Source organism: Mycteria americana, chromosome 6, assembly GCF_035582795.1.
Source record: "Mycteria americana isolate JAX WOST 10 ecotype Jacksonville Zoo and Gardens chromosome 6, USCA_MyAme_1.0, whole genome shotgun sequence".
Taxonomy (NCBI): Eukaryota; Metazoa; Chordata; class Aves; order Ciconiiformes; family Ciconiidae; genus Mycteria; species Mycteria americana.
This window is the reverse complement of record NC_134370.1, coordinates 57,000,399-57,018,638: the sequence shown is the minus strand read 5'-3', so window position 1 is coordinate 57,018,638 and position 18,240 is coordinate 57,000,399. Positions and strand designations below refer to the sequence as shown.

Sequence of the window (18,240 nt, the reverse complement as noted above, 5' to 3'; positions counted from 1 at the left end):
AATTAAAAGTTAGTAAATGCAATTCATTTAAGAGACACCTAAGTATATTTTGACATACAGAGGCCCGCTGCTATCCCTACCTGGATGGGTAGCTCTGTGCACTAATCCGAATAGTTTCCAAAACACCACAAGCTCGCAGTTGCTGAGCCACTCTTTTTGAATCAAACCTAAAAAAGCAGAGTTATATTTTACATTTTTGCTGGGTTTGGCATGCTATAATAATTATAATCATTCTACTAGCTAGACTTCTATTTCTGCCCACAGGATGCAGGGCTCCCTACTTTTTATACGGTGTCTTACTTGGTTTTTTTTTAATATGTGATAGGGAGTATCTGGGTCTTCTTTTTCTGCCTCAAAACAAAAGGAAGACCATTTTTTTTTTCCTAACGAAAAGTCCTGTTTCTTTTCAATATTAACTGTGAAAGCTCGTATCACCAAGTGGCAAAGAATCATGCCACTCTCAGCATAAAACATACACAGAAATAAATTCCCTCAGCAGTCCATTGGGAAATAACTGCCTCTAGGCACTCTTTAGCACGCTGATTATGAATAAAACAGGATTTACTCATGAATATCCGATTCAACATTATCAACACAAGGCATGGAAAGACCCTTTCCAATTCTAGACCAGAGCTGATATGCCCACAGAGCAACTACGCCACAGTGTCGATCCAGTACTAGCTAAGCGATCCCTGTGGCTGACAGATGACTATATCGTTTTTTCACAAACTTATGGTAGACTATTCTAGTCTAATTCAGACATGTTTTTATAGTATCCAAGCTATTTCCCCCCTCATTGCTATCACACAGAATAATGAGGTCTCACTGCAGTGACAGTGAAACAGTGCCATTTGTAACATGTTTTGATTTTGTCTGGCTTCAAGAAAATGAGCTAACACATCAAAAAAAAGTAATTTAGAATAAAAGTTTGCCTCTTCCCTCCTACTCAGATATGACAAAAGCTTTTATTTCATTTGTCATTACACTACCTTCTAGCTAGAAGCTGTGTAACTGAAACTAGATTCCACATGTCTGCCCACAAACCAGACCAATAGCGGCATCAAGGTTAACTCCTGCTTACAGTTAGTCATTATCAAGCTAGACATAGGAATTACACAAACTATCTGGCATATGTGATTGTATTGTAACATTAAAATGATATAAAATTGGGGGAAAAAGCCAAGGCTATGTTCAACACTGCTCATACCTTTTCTGACTTCTAAAGCTCCTCTAAGTATTCCTGTGGACAAAAGCGAAGTTCACAAAGAAAATGGCAGTGGCTTTTATTCCTTAAATATGAATTGGTGCTAACCCATACTGTACAAGAGCAAACACACCTCAACAAAATATCCACCAGCTTAAATCAAAGGTGGACAACCTTCCCTGAAAAATGTTACAGCAAATACATAAACACTAATATCTGACTTGAAAAATTTTAGGATAATAAAGAATTTTTAAGGTATCAATAACTATTACTGAATGGTTCTATTTTTGTAGGAAGACAGTATTTTTTTACTTCAGTTATCTTGAAAGGAAAAATATGTTCTGTATGGGAAGTTGCTCAACAGTAAGAATTTAGCTTGCTGACACGTGAAATAGAAAAATACTCTTAATTTTAAAGGTAATATAACAGCTCAACACCACTAACATACTTACTCAAAAGGCAACTTCTCATCATTTGGCTTTATGCATCGTACATAATGAGGGGTGGTTGCATTGAGTGTCACCATAAGTAAAGACAAAGAACTCCGGAACTAGAAAACATCAGACATAACAGTTTTGCTAATGAAATATTTACAGCTAAGGAAAAAGTCAAACGTTAGGTTTTTAATTCTTTGTTAGGTTTTGGCTGGACACTGGGAGATTTTCTTAGGGTTTAGATCTTAAACGCAGGAATTTTAACAGTCCTGCTGTACCTAACAGTCTCCTGTATATAAATTAAACACACCTACTTATACCCAGACCTGGAGCACTGCACTGTGGCTGGCTCTTACTGTACTGAAAACTGCATAGTCCACCGTGAATAGTAACAGAATACAGCACCATAGTCTCAGACTGCCCAGTACACTTTCCTGAAAGTATGAGCATCACAGAATAGCATGGTTATGTAGTACCTTACTGCCAACAGTCATCCGGAGTTGTTTGTTAGGTGATTTGAGAACAGGTCTTGCAGATTTGATGTTTATAGTTGAACTGAAAGGTGAAACGGACACTGGATTGTCTTGAAAAAAATTTGCACACAGATGAAACTAAAAGTGTGGTGAAAGAATCACAGTTAAATACTGTGTAACTGTAATAACATTTAAATAAAAATTACATTTACTGTAACATAAAATGCAAAACTCATCCATCTTAATGCTTAAGCCAGGTATTACAAGACTTGGAACCGGATCTTTAAGCCACAAACAAACAACAATTGAAGAAACAGTTGCAACAGTTCTGAATCTGTTGCGAAGCACTTACACATTTCACAGACAAAATTCAACAACTGTTAAGTAGGCCTGCAAAAGCTATTTCAATATGAGCAAACATGGACATAAATACAGAACAGAGTTAAAAATAAGACCACTTAACGTTATATTTTCACAATATTTAAGAGTATGGTTTTTGGTCAGATTAAGTTAGCTTCTTAATAGTAATCCTGAAGTCTCAAGGCTGTAGACTTGAAAGGGACAGGGCCTTCAAGCAGATGGGAAGCGGCAGGCACAGGTAAGACATCTGATGTTTTCCCTGCCCTGGCATTCTCTTAATCTCTTTTGAAGAATAAACAAAGGCAGCTGTTAATGATAAACTACCTATCAAAGCTACATATAACGACTATAGGAAAAAAAAAAAAATTAAGTTAATTGTTCAGTTGCAAGGATTCCAAAATGCTCTTCAAGGGAGATATTAAGAAAACAAAAAATTACTAACATAACTAGGAAAGTAAATGCACATATATGGAAAAGTTGAATACTGTGTTTTTCCATCTTGTATGTGATTTTGACATTAAAAATACACACTTGTAGAATATTAATAAAATTAAGAGTAAACTAATTGATTCAGCCTATTAAAAAAATCTTTTTATCAGAACAAATCTTTTAAAATCAGATCTGAATGAATTCCAGTAAAATCAGGTATTCAGAAAATTAATCATTACTGATTGTTCACAAACCTTGCTCTCTTTCAAGATTTCAGTCAATACTTCATGTACCGTATCTCTGTTTTTTTCCAGAAAGCCTTCACATTTATATTCTACCTGTGCAAACGGGTGAAATCATTAACTTTTCAGCAATACATGAACAGTTAGCAAAACAATAATTTTTACTCTCTAAGCTGTGGTGGCCCACAGCTCTTTATTAGTCTTAAACATGATGCCTGAAACTGCTTTTTCCAGTTTCATTATGGCACGCATACATACAGGCATACTGCAAATTCAGAAGCAGGACAAACTGTCAGAATCCACTATCAACTGCAATCTCCTTCTGCCTTCATTAGGAACTTCTTTCCTCCTCTCTTCATTATTCTATGATTTCAAGTCAAAATACCAAAAAAGGAATACTACATTTGAAACGTAAATAACAGACTAAAATGTGTAGACACTACAATCTTAACTATTTTATTTACACATTGTACTCTTTTTCTGCCTCTCTATCTCGATGATTTATTTTTATACTCTCAAATTCATTATCTTAAGCACTTATGTTTAAATGGCATGCTACAGGCAGCATTACCAATAAATAAATAGTACTATTACTGAAGATGGATTCTACAGAAGTTCCAAACAAGTGTGGTTAATATTTCCTCTATTTCCTAAGTTTGTTTCTTTTCTGAATGAGCTACTGCTAGAAACAGGGTGAAATAATACTGGGTTGTTTACACTCTACCTTATCAGCAAAGTGTTGAATGATGAAAGACGTGTTTGACATCCTTGGCTTTTCAAAGAGTGCGTTTTTATTGACAAAATTATTATATAGCTTTTGAAGCCAGTTTTCATCTGTTCCATGAGGTAACTGTAAAAAAGAGAAGGACAATCTCTTTAACAAAACTCTGTTGGACTGTTAAAAACAGCAAAACTGCTTACTATCAATAAATACTGTCTGAATGAAACAACTTCAGCGAGTTACAAGGCCTGATAACAATCAGTTTTTGTCTTTTCAGACTAGCCGGTGGCTCCCTGTAGCAAATAATTTTAAGAAAGAAGGTCGTATTAATCCACAAATTTGCTGACTACAGTTAATTCTCTGATGAGTCGTAAATCATTTTGTCCTGAGAGGATGCTACCTGCAATCAGGGACAATCTGATCTCTCAGAATGCTAATGAGCAGAATAACAGGTAAGCTAATGATTTAGGGAATATTGCCTAATTTCTCCCATATTACTCTATGGTTTGGGTTCTGAGAAGTATGACCTGCCAATATCACCAAAACACCTTTTGGAGACCATTTTAACAGGGCTCACCTTTCCCTGCCCTGTTCTTCACTGACAAAGCTACTTCAATAGGTTTGGAAGCCTAAGGAAACTACGTATGTCTGTAGAAGAAAAACATATACATTCAGGAATTGCTACAGTCAGGAGTGAGCACAGACAAAAAAATAGTAAGACTGAAGAAGAAAAAGCAAAGATGCAGGTTTGATGCATTCGACAAGAACTTACAAAAAAGGAAAGGAAGACTGTTTTTTGTATCAAAATTAGTGATTCATAGAATAACTGAACTGTAGAAATATTGGTGGAAGAGACCCTTGGAGCCTGGGTAGTCCACATTCCTGCTCCGAGCAAGGCTACCACCAACACTAGATCAAGATGCCGTTTGAACTCAAATCCAGGAAGTATCCAAGGATGAGGATCCTACCGCACCTCTACTTAACCTATTCTAGTACTGCACTACTCCCACAGTGAAGAAATCTAGTTGCTGGGTTAGCTTCTAGGTAAGAATCTAGTTTTAGGTTCTTAATTTTATAAGAGAAAAATGGACTAAGTGGCTTACAATTAAAACTAACAAATAGAGGGCAAACATTAACGTTCCTTTTTTGAGGAAAATGCCCTACTTCCCATTTAAAGGGCAAAATATGGATTACAAGCCCAACATGTAAAAATCTATATCATTTTTAATGAGCTCATAAATACAAGAACTTTTAAATTACCAAGCACTCTTCATCAAGAAGTTCTAAAATTCCCATTTTAGCTTCAATAAGGTCAATGACAGGCTGGTTGTCATAGAAGTCTATTAAAGTCCATGGGATATCTTCCTTCATATATTCTTCTTGTTCAAGTTTAAAGACATGCTAGATATGTGAAAATTATGAAGATGTAAGGTTACAATTAAGGAAGAAAATATATACAATGTGTGCACGTGCACGTGTGTGATTGTATATATAAGATATACTACAAAATATATAAATATTTTGTTTCTACTACATGTCTGTCTTGTAAGAAAAACTCAGAAATTTTCATTTTTATATATATTTGTGTGTGTATGTGTATATATAAAAATAAAATACTTTTATCTATTACTGGACAGCCATTATCCAGAAATATCCATTACTCAAACACAAATAGCATTTGCTAATATCCATTATTGATAATCTCAAAACTGAAGCAAAACAATATAAAGAACTGTAACAAATAAAAAAACATACCAGGTTAAATTGCTGCTGCAGTTTTTCATTAGCATAATTGATGCAAAATTGTTCAAAACTGTTCACATCAAACGTTTCAAAGCTGAAACACATGTCAAATAAGAAAAAAAAAAAATCCCTTGACATTTAAATGCAAATGGTACTATCCTTGTAAGTCTTTGGAGCTATCCTAATATTTCTAAGAAAATTAAATAGCCATAAGACTAATGAAGATGCTAAGGCATTTCAAAACTTCTCTAGAAGTTAGTTACCAGAAATAACAGAGCTAAAAAAATCCAGAGTTAAATCTAAAAGTATCATATTAAAAGTTAAATTTAAACCTCATTCACAAAAAAATGCTAATATTTACAGTTGCTGAGCATTTCCACTACTCTGGATGCTAAAGAATTTACATGACTATGACCTTTTAGTAAAACAAATCTCTCCAAATTCAGCAGCAGCACAAATTGAGAAGTGACTTATCAACTCCAAAGAAAAGGCACAACTTCAAGTAAATTTGTTTCCAGAGACATTCTTACCCATAAATGTCCAAAACACCAATAAAAGTATGTTGTTTGCCAGGGAACTGCAAAGCTTGGTTAATTCTTTCCACAATAAAGTCAAATAAATGAGAATAGATCTTCTTTGCCAGAGCATCTCTTCCATTAACAGCCTGAGCTCTTGTCATTGGCTTTATTACAGTCTCTGAGGTAGTGATAATCTTTCGGTGGCACAACCATTGTGCCATTTTGTCACAGTCTAAATCCAGAAGTTCACAGAATATATTGAGATGTTTATCTTCTAGCTTTGAAGAAGATAAATAAATAATATTAGATCACATTTAATACTTTAACTGTTGTCTAGACAGTGAAATCCTGGCACCACTGACATTAAACTATGACTTTTATTTTTACATAGACAAGGGGCTCTGTTCACTTCTTCGTCTGACAAAAGATCGAGAAGAGCTAAAGCAAATAATACTGGATAGAGCTCCTGATATAGGAGAGAAAAACGTAAGACTGGAGGAGATGAAAGACTGAAAGAAAAAGTTACTTTAGCCTATGTTTAGGTGTCCTTGCTTTTTAGACTTGCATTGTCTCCTCGGACACATTCTGAGCAGCTTTGACAATGCTCTGTTTCCTGTATCCTGGCAGATAGTCCCACATGGCTTTTCCAACAGCTGTGAATCAATTTGATATGGGGTTCTCTTAGCCACATTTTGCCTTTTGTTCAGACTTTCTGAGGTTGGGCACAAAACAGGATTTGCATAAACGCTTGCTGTGATTATAAACCGATGAAGATGGAGAAATCTCTCAAGTTTAGTATACCAGATTTAATGCTGCTCTGAGCCCCAGATATGAGAAAAACTATTGCTAAAGGATTTTTGGCATAGAATATAAAAGAAAATGTTGGTATCTGAATGAACTACTTCCTTACACTGATGGATGATCTTTCATGTCCAACAGCTGTTATTTCCACATTGCCTAAGTGTAGGATTGCTGCCAGTATTTTAAAAACATCCATCTGAAAATCCCCCTTCAGACCTAAAAAAAACCCAATTCTTTATTATTTTAAATACTCAGAAACAGTACAATTAAGTAAAATAGTACAATGCTGGATTACTTGTTTTGCTGTGTAGCCAAGAATTGTACAGTATCTCTGCAGACTACTATGCAAAGTCTTGGTTCTGCCTACTTTCTGCCTGTCTGATCCGATGGGAGATTAGGCATAAATTCCTGTACCTCCTGAAACGCCAGCTCAAGTCCGATTTCGCTTTCACATAAGCCATATACAGGCAATGAAGCTTCCAATTCCACTTCTGTCACACCATGTTAGCTTAAGGGCCAAGAAGACTCCAGCCCTTAGTGATTTTAACCATTAACAATGAACACCAATCACTAACAGCGATTTGCTCTTGCCTAGTACTTTTAAAACAGACCAACAGCGCAATGGATAAGCTATGAAAGAAATTATTTTGGTAATTACTACTAACGTTTTGGACATTTTAGAAACAATCCACCTTTACCTATTTCAGAAAAAAAAAACCCAAACAATTTTTAAATCTATTGAAAAGGTATCCCCAAGAATTTACCCAGTAAGGCAAATGTCTTCTGAGTCTCCACCATATTTGCTCGGTCATCAACTCCTTCTATTACTGTGCTGCCACCCATTCTTGTGTAATTAAATTCTTCTGCACTTCCTATAGATAAGAAGCAAAACTTGTAATGCTGGCAAATTCAGGACTGGGGATGGCCACTTGTTAAAGACTCTTGTAACACCAGAAAATTAAAGGTGCTGTCAGATGACAGCTCTTCAGCAATGAGCTGGAGGTGCTCTTTTTCTGAGGAAAATCCATGTGCCTAACTCAGTTAAGCTGACAAAAATTAGTATTCATAATTCCTAGCAATCTTAATACTTGATCTAACAAACAAACAGGAATGAAGACTGAGTAAACATATACCTAAGGTCTGCTTCTCCCAGGTGGCATTAAAGCTTCTTTGTATATAAATTAATCAAGCACCTAAACTGTCATTATAGTATCTGTCACTACAGAAAGTATTAGAATAAGATTTTCAAAAACACTTCAGTATTTGATTATGCACTATTCAAGTTACTAAGGATTTGCTACCAAGTTCAATACAAGCAGGATTAATAGCTAAGTGACTTAAAAATGCAAGTCCCGTCGTAAGTCTGTGAGATTTATGCTATAAAGCACTTAACATCCTAGCATTTGAAAATCCAATCTCCAAAATAATGCACTGCAAAAATGAAGAGTATGTTATTTTCTTGAGACGTACCCAATTTAAGATGCTTAAATTCAGGTTGCATAGCAGATGCACACAACTGATAAAATACATGGTAGTTTCTCTCATTCTCTGACTGTAAATTAAAGCAAAGAATACCATTACAGAAAGAAAAAAAACACCCCAAACCAAAACAACAAACAAACAGAAAAGCATTCAATATTCAACACTACTGTAAAGAGATAATGATACTTGAACACTAAATTCTGCTGCAACATAGTTTGGCAAAGAAATTGCCCAATATTAAAATGGCACATCTTAGACTTCAACAAGAGCTTTGAAAATGATAAATTTCAAGTATACTTTATTTGCATTACCGGTATGCTGAGTTCTTTCCCCAAGGCTGTTACTCTAATAATTTCTTCAGCCTGAACAACCAGCTACTAATAAGAACTGACAAATACTGTAATGAACAACTGTGTAGGAGTGCCAGCTGAAATGCTGCCCTGTGGTAACTCAGAAAACTCTCTATTTCCAAACCATCCTTCAAAGAGCAGATACATAGAAGTATTTTTCATAGTACTTACAAAGTTACAATACCACTAAAAAGCAAAACTTCATAAAAAGTTTTATAAAATTAAATGCTTTCTTTATTAGATTATCACAATTATGCTCTGACACTGTAATGAGTCACATGCAATAAGCCCTGGCGTTATAAATTTTCAGCCAGTTTTTTACTGAGATTCCCTCTGCCCTATATATGCTGTTCCTTTCCAGATACAATTGGCACATGTTACTATTGTGACTGAAAGCCACAGATTTCTCAAATACTTCTTGCACTTGTCTCAGGGAATTGTCCCTGAGATGCATCCTCCACTTAACATAAGGAAGAACATGGAATAAATTAGTTTCTTATTATAAAAAAGATTAGCTCCTATTAAAAAAATAAATCAAATGCTGATTAGACATACTATTCAGAACTTCACATAACATTTTCTATATGAAACTAGTAAAGGATAGTACATTTAGTAGCCATACTGACATTGACTGCTTTTAACTTTATTTTACCCACCTGAAAAACAACTCTGGATTTCTCAAGCAAGTATGTTCTCATGTTAGCTCCAATGATTTGGTAACTCTGATCAAAACTGATTTCAGTGTATTTTCCAAATCGACTGCTATTATCATTCCGTGTGGTTTTTGCATTGCCAACAGCCTATGAAAATAATAAACTTTTAGAATTTGTTTTACTAGCATCTTTCATAAGATTAACTTTCTCAAAATATGATTTAACTACAAGTTCCTGAAATCTCAGGTGCTCAAGGAACAACCTCAACATTGAGGTATGAGTTTAAATTTTGAGGCCCAAATTTGAAAATAAGCCTCAAGTCAAACAGTATAACACTACATAAACTGAGAATTAGAGAAACGACATTCTCCCACCATAAGGAACCTTAACCATTTTCTACTGCAATTCGTAAAACCAAACAAATAACTTGTTCAATATTGTTTTCCCCATCATCTAATTAACAGGATATGGTCAGATAAAACTCTGGAGGCAAACTAGTGCCTCCAAAGGGCCACTGGTAAATTAGGCAGAACCTGGGTGCTCCTGAAGCTGACTGCCTCTTTCTGTCGGTAACATTCAGAGGTTAAACTTCTAATTTAGGTATCTAACTCAGGCAGCTAAAACATCCCTAAAAATTTCAAAGATGTTCAGTAGCTCTCAGAATTCTTTCCTTGATGAGTACAAACTTGACAGATACTCTCTGAAACTTACCTCGGTTATTGGATTGGATGCCAGTACTTTATCCTCCACATGTGCATTGCTGCTTGACTTACTCACAGTGGCAAAGTATCTCATAGTGTATCTTGCAGACACAGTCTTTCCAGCTCCTGATTCTCCACTGACTATAATAGACTGATTTTTGTTATTTCTAAAACCAAATAATCAGACAGTTTAAATTAGACATGCCTAAAATGCATCTATAAATGTAAGAATTATACATATGAAACAAATGTATGAAAACACAACTGTGGTCAACTCTCATATCAGTTCCATCTTCCATCTGTTCTTCTCTTTTACTCCTCTTTGGCTGTAACCTCTAGGCTGATGTCATTGCTATTCACTCAGCTAAGACAGAGTTTTGCCCCTCATGAAGAATGAAAACAGTTATAAGTTCTAGAAATTCCTCAGCTGGTTAAGGAATTACTCCGCCTCTAGTTGTTACCCATTCAAAGGTATTCTTAAAAGCCAGTGGCACATACACAGTTAAATTAAATTACAATTAACACTAACTGCCACTAGACTTCACGTGTTATTTATGGACATTAAACAACATACTGAACCTTGCCATTTGCTTGTATGCTTCTTCTGCCACAGCAAATATATGTGGATCCATGTCCCCCATGTTTTGCCCACTATATGCATGGATAATAGCATCTCCATATATTGGCAACTGTTTATAGGGGTTTATTGCAACCAAAATTATTCCTACAACCAAGTGTACAAAACAAAAATAAAACATAGGTTAGGTCAATAAAAACTGGCAACAACAGTTAAACTGATACAAAGTTGCAGTGTTTTCTAAACTAGGTAGGAGATCCTGGTCAACAAACAAGTCTATACTCATACAAGAACTTGAATGAGTTAAAATACACTTGAGGAAAATACTACTCACATCATATTGCAAACTAACCCAAGATTTTTTTTTTTTTTAAGAATTTTTTTTAAACCTTGCATTCGACTTTGCTTACCACTATAGGTGTAGATAAGCTTAGACTCCACAAAACGAACTTTAAGATTGTGTAGAACAGCTGGTTCATGAAGATAACTAAGTGCAGTAAGATCATTTTCACCAACAAGTATGTCAGGATTTCGTAGGGGTGGCAAAGCAGCTGGACCAACAGGGTAATTCAGTTCCTGTCAACAAAAGTGACTTGAAATATCATAAAATGCATTTTTGCATAAACACAAATTGATGTTCTACCTTTACACAAAGTTGCAGGGTTGATGGAGCCCTGTCTGATCTTGCATTTCATTGGTTCCATACATCTCACTGAACTTAAGGGACTTGGAGATCATGAAAGTAAGACGGGTCCCTTTGTTGTTTATTAAAAAGAAAGCTACGTTCTCTTTATTTACAATATTTTGTATTGAAATCTGTAAAAATGAGGAATGTGTTTAGCTCTCTAAGCACATGCATATTTCAAATACAGATGAAAATGGCAGACCAGCTGCAACTGAATGAAAGTAAGCACCTGGTCAGAACTTAAGGCAGCTCTAAACCTACCCTTACTTGCAACCCTTCAGTTTTCTTTATACAAAATTTAAAACTCACTTCTGTTTCTTTCAACAAATCCATTTAATCATACATTTAATACTCGTCTTTATAGAACAGAAATGCAGAAATACTGTTTTCAAAATATTAAATCTGTAAAGAACTCAGATACTACAATTAACAGATCTTACATAAAGCAACAACTTTAGGGAAAAAAAAAGCAACAGCTAGCTCTGCGAGAGATAATTATGCCTGTCTTGCGCTTCCAATGTACTTCAACTTAAGATGAGCTTCAGTGCTTGTTTCAAAAGTGAAGTAAGTGATCTTTCTTCTTCAAGGTATGTGTTCTATACTAATGTGATACAGACAGTAGAACGGCACTCTTCATATTTTTAGGTAACAGCTGTTTACTGTACAAATTTCAATATGATAAAATTCTGGTCACTGCAGGGTTGGCATAAAAGAAAATATCAACAAGTCATTTAGATCCTGTAATGGTGAGTCCTATGTTTCTACATAAACATATCTCAGCAAACCCCACAATAATTAAGGCTTTTCTCCTTACAGTTCCATCTTCTAATTGCACATGGAGAAAACAGTCTCCAGCTTTGTAGTTTTTTGTGATTTCTGCAGACTGCCAAACTTCTTCATTATCAGGGATCCAAACCCTATTGTACTACAACAGAAAAACAAGATAATAGTTAGCTTAGCTATTATCACAATAGCAGACTAGCATAAAAAGATAGTTTTCAAATGTCAAGTGCAACCTAAGAGCTGAACTGGATGCCAGGACTTTTTGGGATTATTATTAGCTCTGACCCTTTCAGAGGGCTATATTTTTGTGTTTTAGTTATTCTTCATGTAAGAAAAAAAAAAATGAGGGCAGAGTCATTAATCTCAGACACACTTGTTCTACTCCTGTTTAGTGTAAAGTCTGCAGAACAACAGAGTGCAGGACTCTGAATAAGGGCCAGATTGTTGCCAGGCTCTTCAAACCCTCTAACACTGAACAAGGAGAATAAAATAACACCTAAGGCAGAGCCCTGATTTCTAGGAGATTTCAAATGAGCAAGTACCAGAAAAAGCATCCCACTTAGCAGAATTTAGACAATCACTTCCCTGAATTCAAATATGGGATACTGAACTTAGAAAGCATTTTGCCATGGGCACAGATGTATCCACAAGAAAGACTGGGCACAGTTACCTTTCTTCTAAGGGGACTGCAGCACAACCTCCAAACAACATCTTCCCCTGTTCTAGGGCAAACTTCAAAGACTACCAACAGGTTTCTTTCTTTACAAGCAATCAGCTGGCTTAGCTGAGCTCAGTCCCAGTAAGGTACTTCAGCTCTGCCTCAGGAAGAAAACATCCTTCCTAAAAGCACTTACTTCCAATGGAAGCAGATGAATTGTAATTTTCTTTTAGGTATTTGAAGAACTGAAACAACAGAATTACCTCTAACCTTCTGAAGCATAAATGTTTGAATGTAAAGTACGCTGTTCGAACCATCTAGTTCTCCTATGCTGAAGTTAAAATGCTGAAGCATTAGCAATATCTTTAAATGCTCTGCCTATAGAAGCTATAGGAAACACCCTAGACGCTATAGGAAACAGCATTCCTTAAAAGGACACAGCATAGCTGGCAATCTCAGTAAGTCGGGAATTTCTTCACTGATGTGGAGTGTGTCTTTCTCGTCCTGCCAGGGTTTAACAAAGCGGCATCATCCTTAAAGCCTCCCTAATGCTTCAACTATGCATTAATAGATACTGGTTTTAGTAACATTGAAATCACTTCTGTTTAGGGATTTACAGTTTGAGATCACTTCTGACATGTCACCATCTTCCTTAAACCTTGGTGCAAAATATTTTTTATGCCGTATAGCATGTATCTCAGATGGCAATGAAGATAACATGGAAGACTATATTTGGATATAAGGACAGGACAGGAGGAAAGACACTGATGTCAGAAAAAAAGCCTGAAAATCACCAGTACATGCTAGTACTGAGTTTCTTATGGGCCAGGTCCCCTCTCATTTGCGATAAAGTAACACTAGAGAGCACAGAACCATTCAGTCCCTACTTGCACAAGCAACCATGCCATATAATCTTCTTCCAGCATCTTTCTGTTTTGATAGCCAGAACCCTTCATTTCATTCCCCTACCTTAGCTATATTCATGGTCAGTTTAAACCAACTGTGTTTAAATAAACCCGTGAGAACTGCTGCAGCTGCTTATTTGAAAAATCAACATTAGTCAAGGACTTAATGAAGTGTTAGCATACCCACAGATACCCTGGAGACTCATACACCTTCTCACTTTGGTGTTGCAACTGTTGTTTTTGGCACAAATTACTTTCTTCCTCTCTAATTTGGAGGAAGCCCTGGAAGCTCCAGTCGATCCTTAGAACGTGAGGGTCTCCACCCCAAGAACCCCACTGAACACACCGCCAACAGTGAGTGCCTACAGATGTCCCTACAAACTGCACTGTACCTCAACACTATCTTTCTCAACTCTAACCCCTGAGGATCAACACCAAACAATTTAGGGTAAGGGGGACTTTCGCAGGGACGTCCTGCAGTTAGCTTGGGTTGCTCAGTGACCTCTCTAGCTGAGTTTTCAGTATCTCTGAGGATGGAGATTGACCTTTCTGGTCAACCATACGCCAACCTGGCGTGTATGTCAGGTGATGAACCACTAATCAAAACCTCAGCCACTTTCATGATACCTCTTTGCTGATGCCTTCAGCATGATGGAATTTTTTCCCGCAACCTCCAAAATCACAAAGACCTTTTCTAAACAACCCCAAACCACTATGATGACAAAGTTTTCATCTATCCGACCAAAGGGAAAAAAACCCAGCTTCACAAATATCTATTTAATGGGCAAACGAAAGACATGGCTAAATGAAATCAGTTTTAACTGTGCTTTTTCCATGCGTATCCAAGTTTAAATTCACTTTTGTGTCATTCCTACACTACACTGATTTACTGGCTTATAAAAAATACTTATCTATTCACAGCTGTTAAACTGAATTCTTTATTTGCTCTTATTCTATGTGAGTCAAGAATATCACCACCAAATAGCCTCAGGGGCACATAGCATGTTCCCATGTAAGAAGGTGAACTGCACCACCAGGTCACGGACAAGAAAGGGAGGAAAAAGCACATGATCAAAGTAATGATTCTTCAGAAAAGCTCCCCGCAGTTCCAGGAGCCTCCATTGGCAAATGTAGCCAGCCTACCAAAGCTCGCTTTCTCCAAACCCTGCCTTACAAGTAAACAGAAGAGAGTTTGCTCATTTTCGTATCAAGTTACACCCGCACTCCTTCCTCCCCTTCACCTGCCTAACATTATTCCTGATTAAAAAAACCCATTTGTTCTTTCAGCTGCTCAGAGTGTGGTACTAACACAACAAATGAATAAATACCAGCACAGCACAAGGCTAAACAGGCCTTATTATGCTGTTTATTATGACAGCTGCTTTTGCGATAGAAGAGATACAGGCTTATAAATTAGTAACATATGCACGTTAATTTTGTTATTTAAAGCTAGGCAAACAAGTTATACATCACAACAGTCTAGTGACTACAGGAAAAGTGGGAAAAATTGTGCAAAAAATACAGCAGCCGCATTAAGGAGCGAGAATCTTTGTTTTAGTGCCAAGTTCTGCCAAACATATTCAATATTTGCATAACAAAAAGAGCGAGCACTCCACGACTAAGTGGCCAGGGAAGTGCTGTTAAACTTTAAAATTGTCTAATAGCTGGCTAGCACATCAGAGACCTACACCTGAAGACCAAAAGTCTCAAAAAAGAAGTATTTCTCTCAAAAATAAGTATTCTCCCATGCTGCCCTGGGATTTTGTAGCCGCTCAGATGTGCCTTAGCTCAGCTGTCTGATACAGGTGATGCACCCTCACACACAGGGGACGCGTTCCCTCCGTCAGGTCCAAACCAGCAAACTCGTCTGTAACCCAAGTGGCTCAACATTTTCATGCACCGCCGCCGCAACCCCAGAAAGCACAAGCACGCTCCGGCGAGTTTGGCATTACTCGCCCGGCCTGGTCACCCCTTTCCTCCTCCTTCCCCTCGCGGGGCGGCCGTCGGCCCCTCAGCGGGCGCGGGAGAAGGCGCCCCCGCCTCCCCTCAGGCGCCGGCCCCGCCACGGCGGTCCAGTTCCCCTCAGGGCCGCTCCCCACCACGCTCACCTGGGTGTAGAGCTCGGCCAGCGCCATGGGGGCAGAGCCGCCGCCGCTCCGAGCCGCCGGCGGGGAGAGCAGGTGCAGCAGGTTCCGCAGGGGGCAGGTGGCCGCGGCGCCGCGGTCCGCCCCCGAGGCGTGGGGGAAGCGGCGCGGCCCGGCCCGGATCCTGGGCCTGTCCCACCCGGGTACGGCCCTGCTCCGCGGGGGAGGAAGGCGGTTCCCCGCCGTAGGCACAGCTGAGGCGCTCCACTCGCCTCAGTGACCCCCAGCACCCGGTTAAAGCATGTGGGGCTTTATATGCGGACAGCTTACACGCTAGCTCCTGAGGTATGTAAGTACAGTGGAGATGAGTAGTAGTCCCAATTATCATATACAGGTACAGGCCTTAAACTGATCCCGGCAGAGCTGGCATCTTGGGTACATCTTTAGGCATTAAGAATAACGGCCACTCTAGCTGCCAGAGGGATCATGAGGGGAGGCATTCCTGACCGAGTAGGGAAAAACAACAGAAACACTAATCACTGTCCCATAAAAGGCCATCAAGGAGTTTCTCTAACAAACTTAGAATAAGATAAAAATAAACAACTCAGAATGCATTTACTAAGCTTAGGGCACTAATAGGTGTTACATTTAATACCCTTTATGAGAAAGAAGCTTTGAATAAACGTAGTACCTGGTTTGGGCAGGTGGATATATGCTCAAAGGCCCACCAGCCCTGCCTGCCTGCCTGGCACTGAAGAGCTTTCACGGCACAGAAGACAATGTTTTAGCAATTCTTATTTCAGTAACAGTTAATATTTGATGACAAAATATCCTAACAGAAGTGGGTTATGTCAAACAATATTTTCAAATATGCACAGCAGTTTATGGCACATAGTCGGTATTTGGGTGTGTACTTATACAATCCTCAGATTTTAACCCTCTTCCCCTGGCAGTCAACACCAAGTCTGCCATGAAGGTAGAGGGAACCCATGTGATCGTCTGGAGATATGCCAGCGCACAGCTATGAACAAGCAACCAAAGAAGCAAACGAAAACCCCACAGCAAATCTTACAGTTGTATTTTTATTTGGACATTTTCCAGTGATAGCTATTAGGCTACAGTTTTTATGATGCATACGTTTACTAAGTACAACATCAGACACTACAACAGATCAGAGCTCAGATCATTCTGACAATGTTTTGGTTTTCATCTATGTACTGTAGTGGCATCAAGTGAAAACCTATGTTTAAAGGCTTTTATTTATCACATGAAGTATCTTAAAAAAACCAAGTGTTTACTCATAGTTTTTGTACGGTATTTGAAATGTGTTCAGTTTAAATCACAAATTACACAGACCTTCAAATTGCAAATGCTGGTGTTTCCAAGTTGGGAACAAATGTTACTGGGTATCAATCCACTTTTCAACATTGAAGTTGATCCTATTTTTTTCCTGTGATAGAATAGATTAATCACATTTAATGGACTTAAGCACTTTCACATTCCATCCCAGACTGAAGTCTGAGAAACAATTTTTCAAACTTTAGATAGAAGACTGTGTCCTAAACATCAGAATAAAACAATCACTGGAATAAAAATACACCAAATTGAATGAGGTAATTATTGTGCAAAATCTCTAGAATAACTGTATATAATTCTAAGGGGTCATTGACAAGTATTTTTCCAGCATCCGATAGAATCTATCATAGCAATAGATAATAAATTAAAATATAAAAGATATGTCCACATTAAAAGAGCATAACAATGATTCAAAGGAAAAAAAAAGTTGTTAAAATAATTATGCATTATATTCCATGGTTAAAGAGATATTAGTCCTAAGGTGAAAGATACATTATACATTGACACTAAAATTTTACTTCTGAAAAGTGCATGTAAAATACTGCCATGTAAAATATTAGATGAATTACCAATTACACATCTATTCCAACTTAAAAATATTTTCCTTTAAAACATGTCAAGCAGCATATACTTTTAATGTGATATAAAAGTAATACCAGTCAAACCACTGAGTTTAAGGATATCTATAAATTACTAAACACTACTTTTTTTAAGGAAACGATACAATAAGGCTTTTTACAGGTAAACAAACTTAAAAAATAAACAAAAATACATTTAGACATACATTTTAATACACTAATGCTTAAGTAGTGGATACATTTCCTGATCTACAGTATGAACATACTGTAATGCCAATTGTTTGGTTTTCAATAGGAGAAAAATTTTGTAGGTCAGCATGTTCTCACTTATTTTCTTTCCTAACCTTGTTACTGGATGTGAAGGCTTTCCCATTACATTCTCACAAGTACAGTACCCCTAACAGTCTGAAAATTACATTATACCTTATTTGGAGCCACTTAACAGTAGCCGTAGTCTCAGAAATCAAGTAACATTTGAAAAAAGTGTTTGGTATACCATGCAC

The 18,240-nt window shown here is 37.3% G+C and overlaps 1 protein-coding gene across 1 annotated transcript in view; it reads right to left on the bottom strand.

The window, feature by feature from the left end:
- MYO5C (myosin VC) overlaps positions 1-15,854 on the bottom strand; it is a 38,009-nt gene extending 22,155 nt beyond the window's left edge. Inside the window, exons 1-17 of the mRNA XM_075506623.1 lie at positions 15,828-15,854; positions 12,188-12,298; positions 11,099-11,264; positions 10,691-10,835; positions 10,122-10,278; positions 9,414-9,557; positions 8,396-8,477; positions 7,690-7,797; positions 7,035-7,141; positions 6,137-6,402; positions 5,619-5,700; positions 5,124-5,264; positions 3,867-3,992; positions 3,155-3,238; positions 2,115-2,249; positions 1,657-1,754; positions 81-167 (exon numbers count right to left, since the gene is read on the bottom strand). Of these exons, the coding sequence (XP_075362738.1) occupies positions 81-167; positions 1,657-1,754; positions 2,115-2,249; positions 3,155-3,238; positions 3,867-3,992; positions 5,124-5,264; positions 5,619-5,700; positions 6,137-6,402; positions 7,035-7,141; positions 7,690-7,797; positions 8,396-8,477; positions 9,414-9,557; positions 10,122-10,278; positions 10,691-10,835; positions 11,099-11,264; positions 12,188-12,298; positions 15,828-15,854 (2,066 nt within the window). The remainder of the gene's footprint in view (positions 1-80; positions 168-1,656; positions 1,755-2,114; positions 2,250-3,154; positions 3,239-3,866; positions 3,993-5,123; positions 5,265-5,618; positions 5,701-6,136; positions 6,403-7,034; positions 7,142-7,689; positions 7,798-8,395; positions 8,478-9,413; positions 9,558-10,121; positions 10,279-10,690; positions 10,836-11,098; positions 11,265-12,187; positions 12,299-15,827) is intronic.
- Between the last annotated feature and the right edge of the window lie 2,386 nt (positions 15,855-18,240).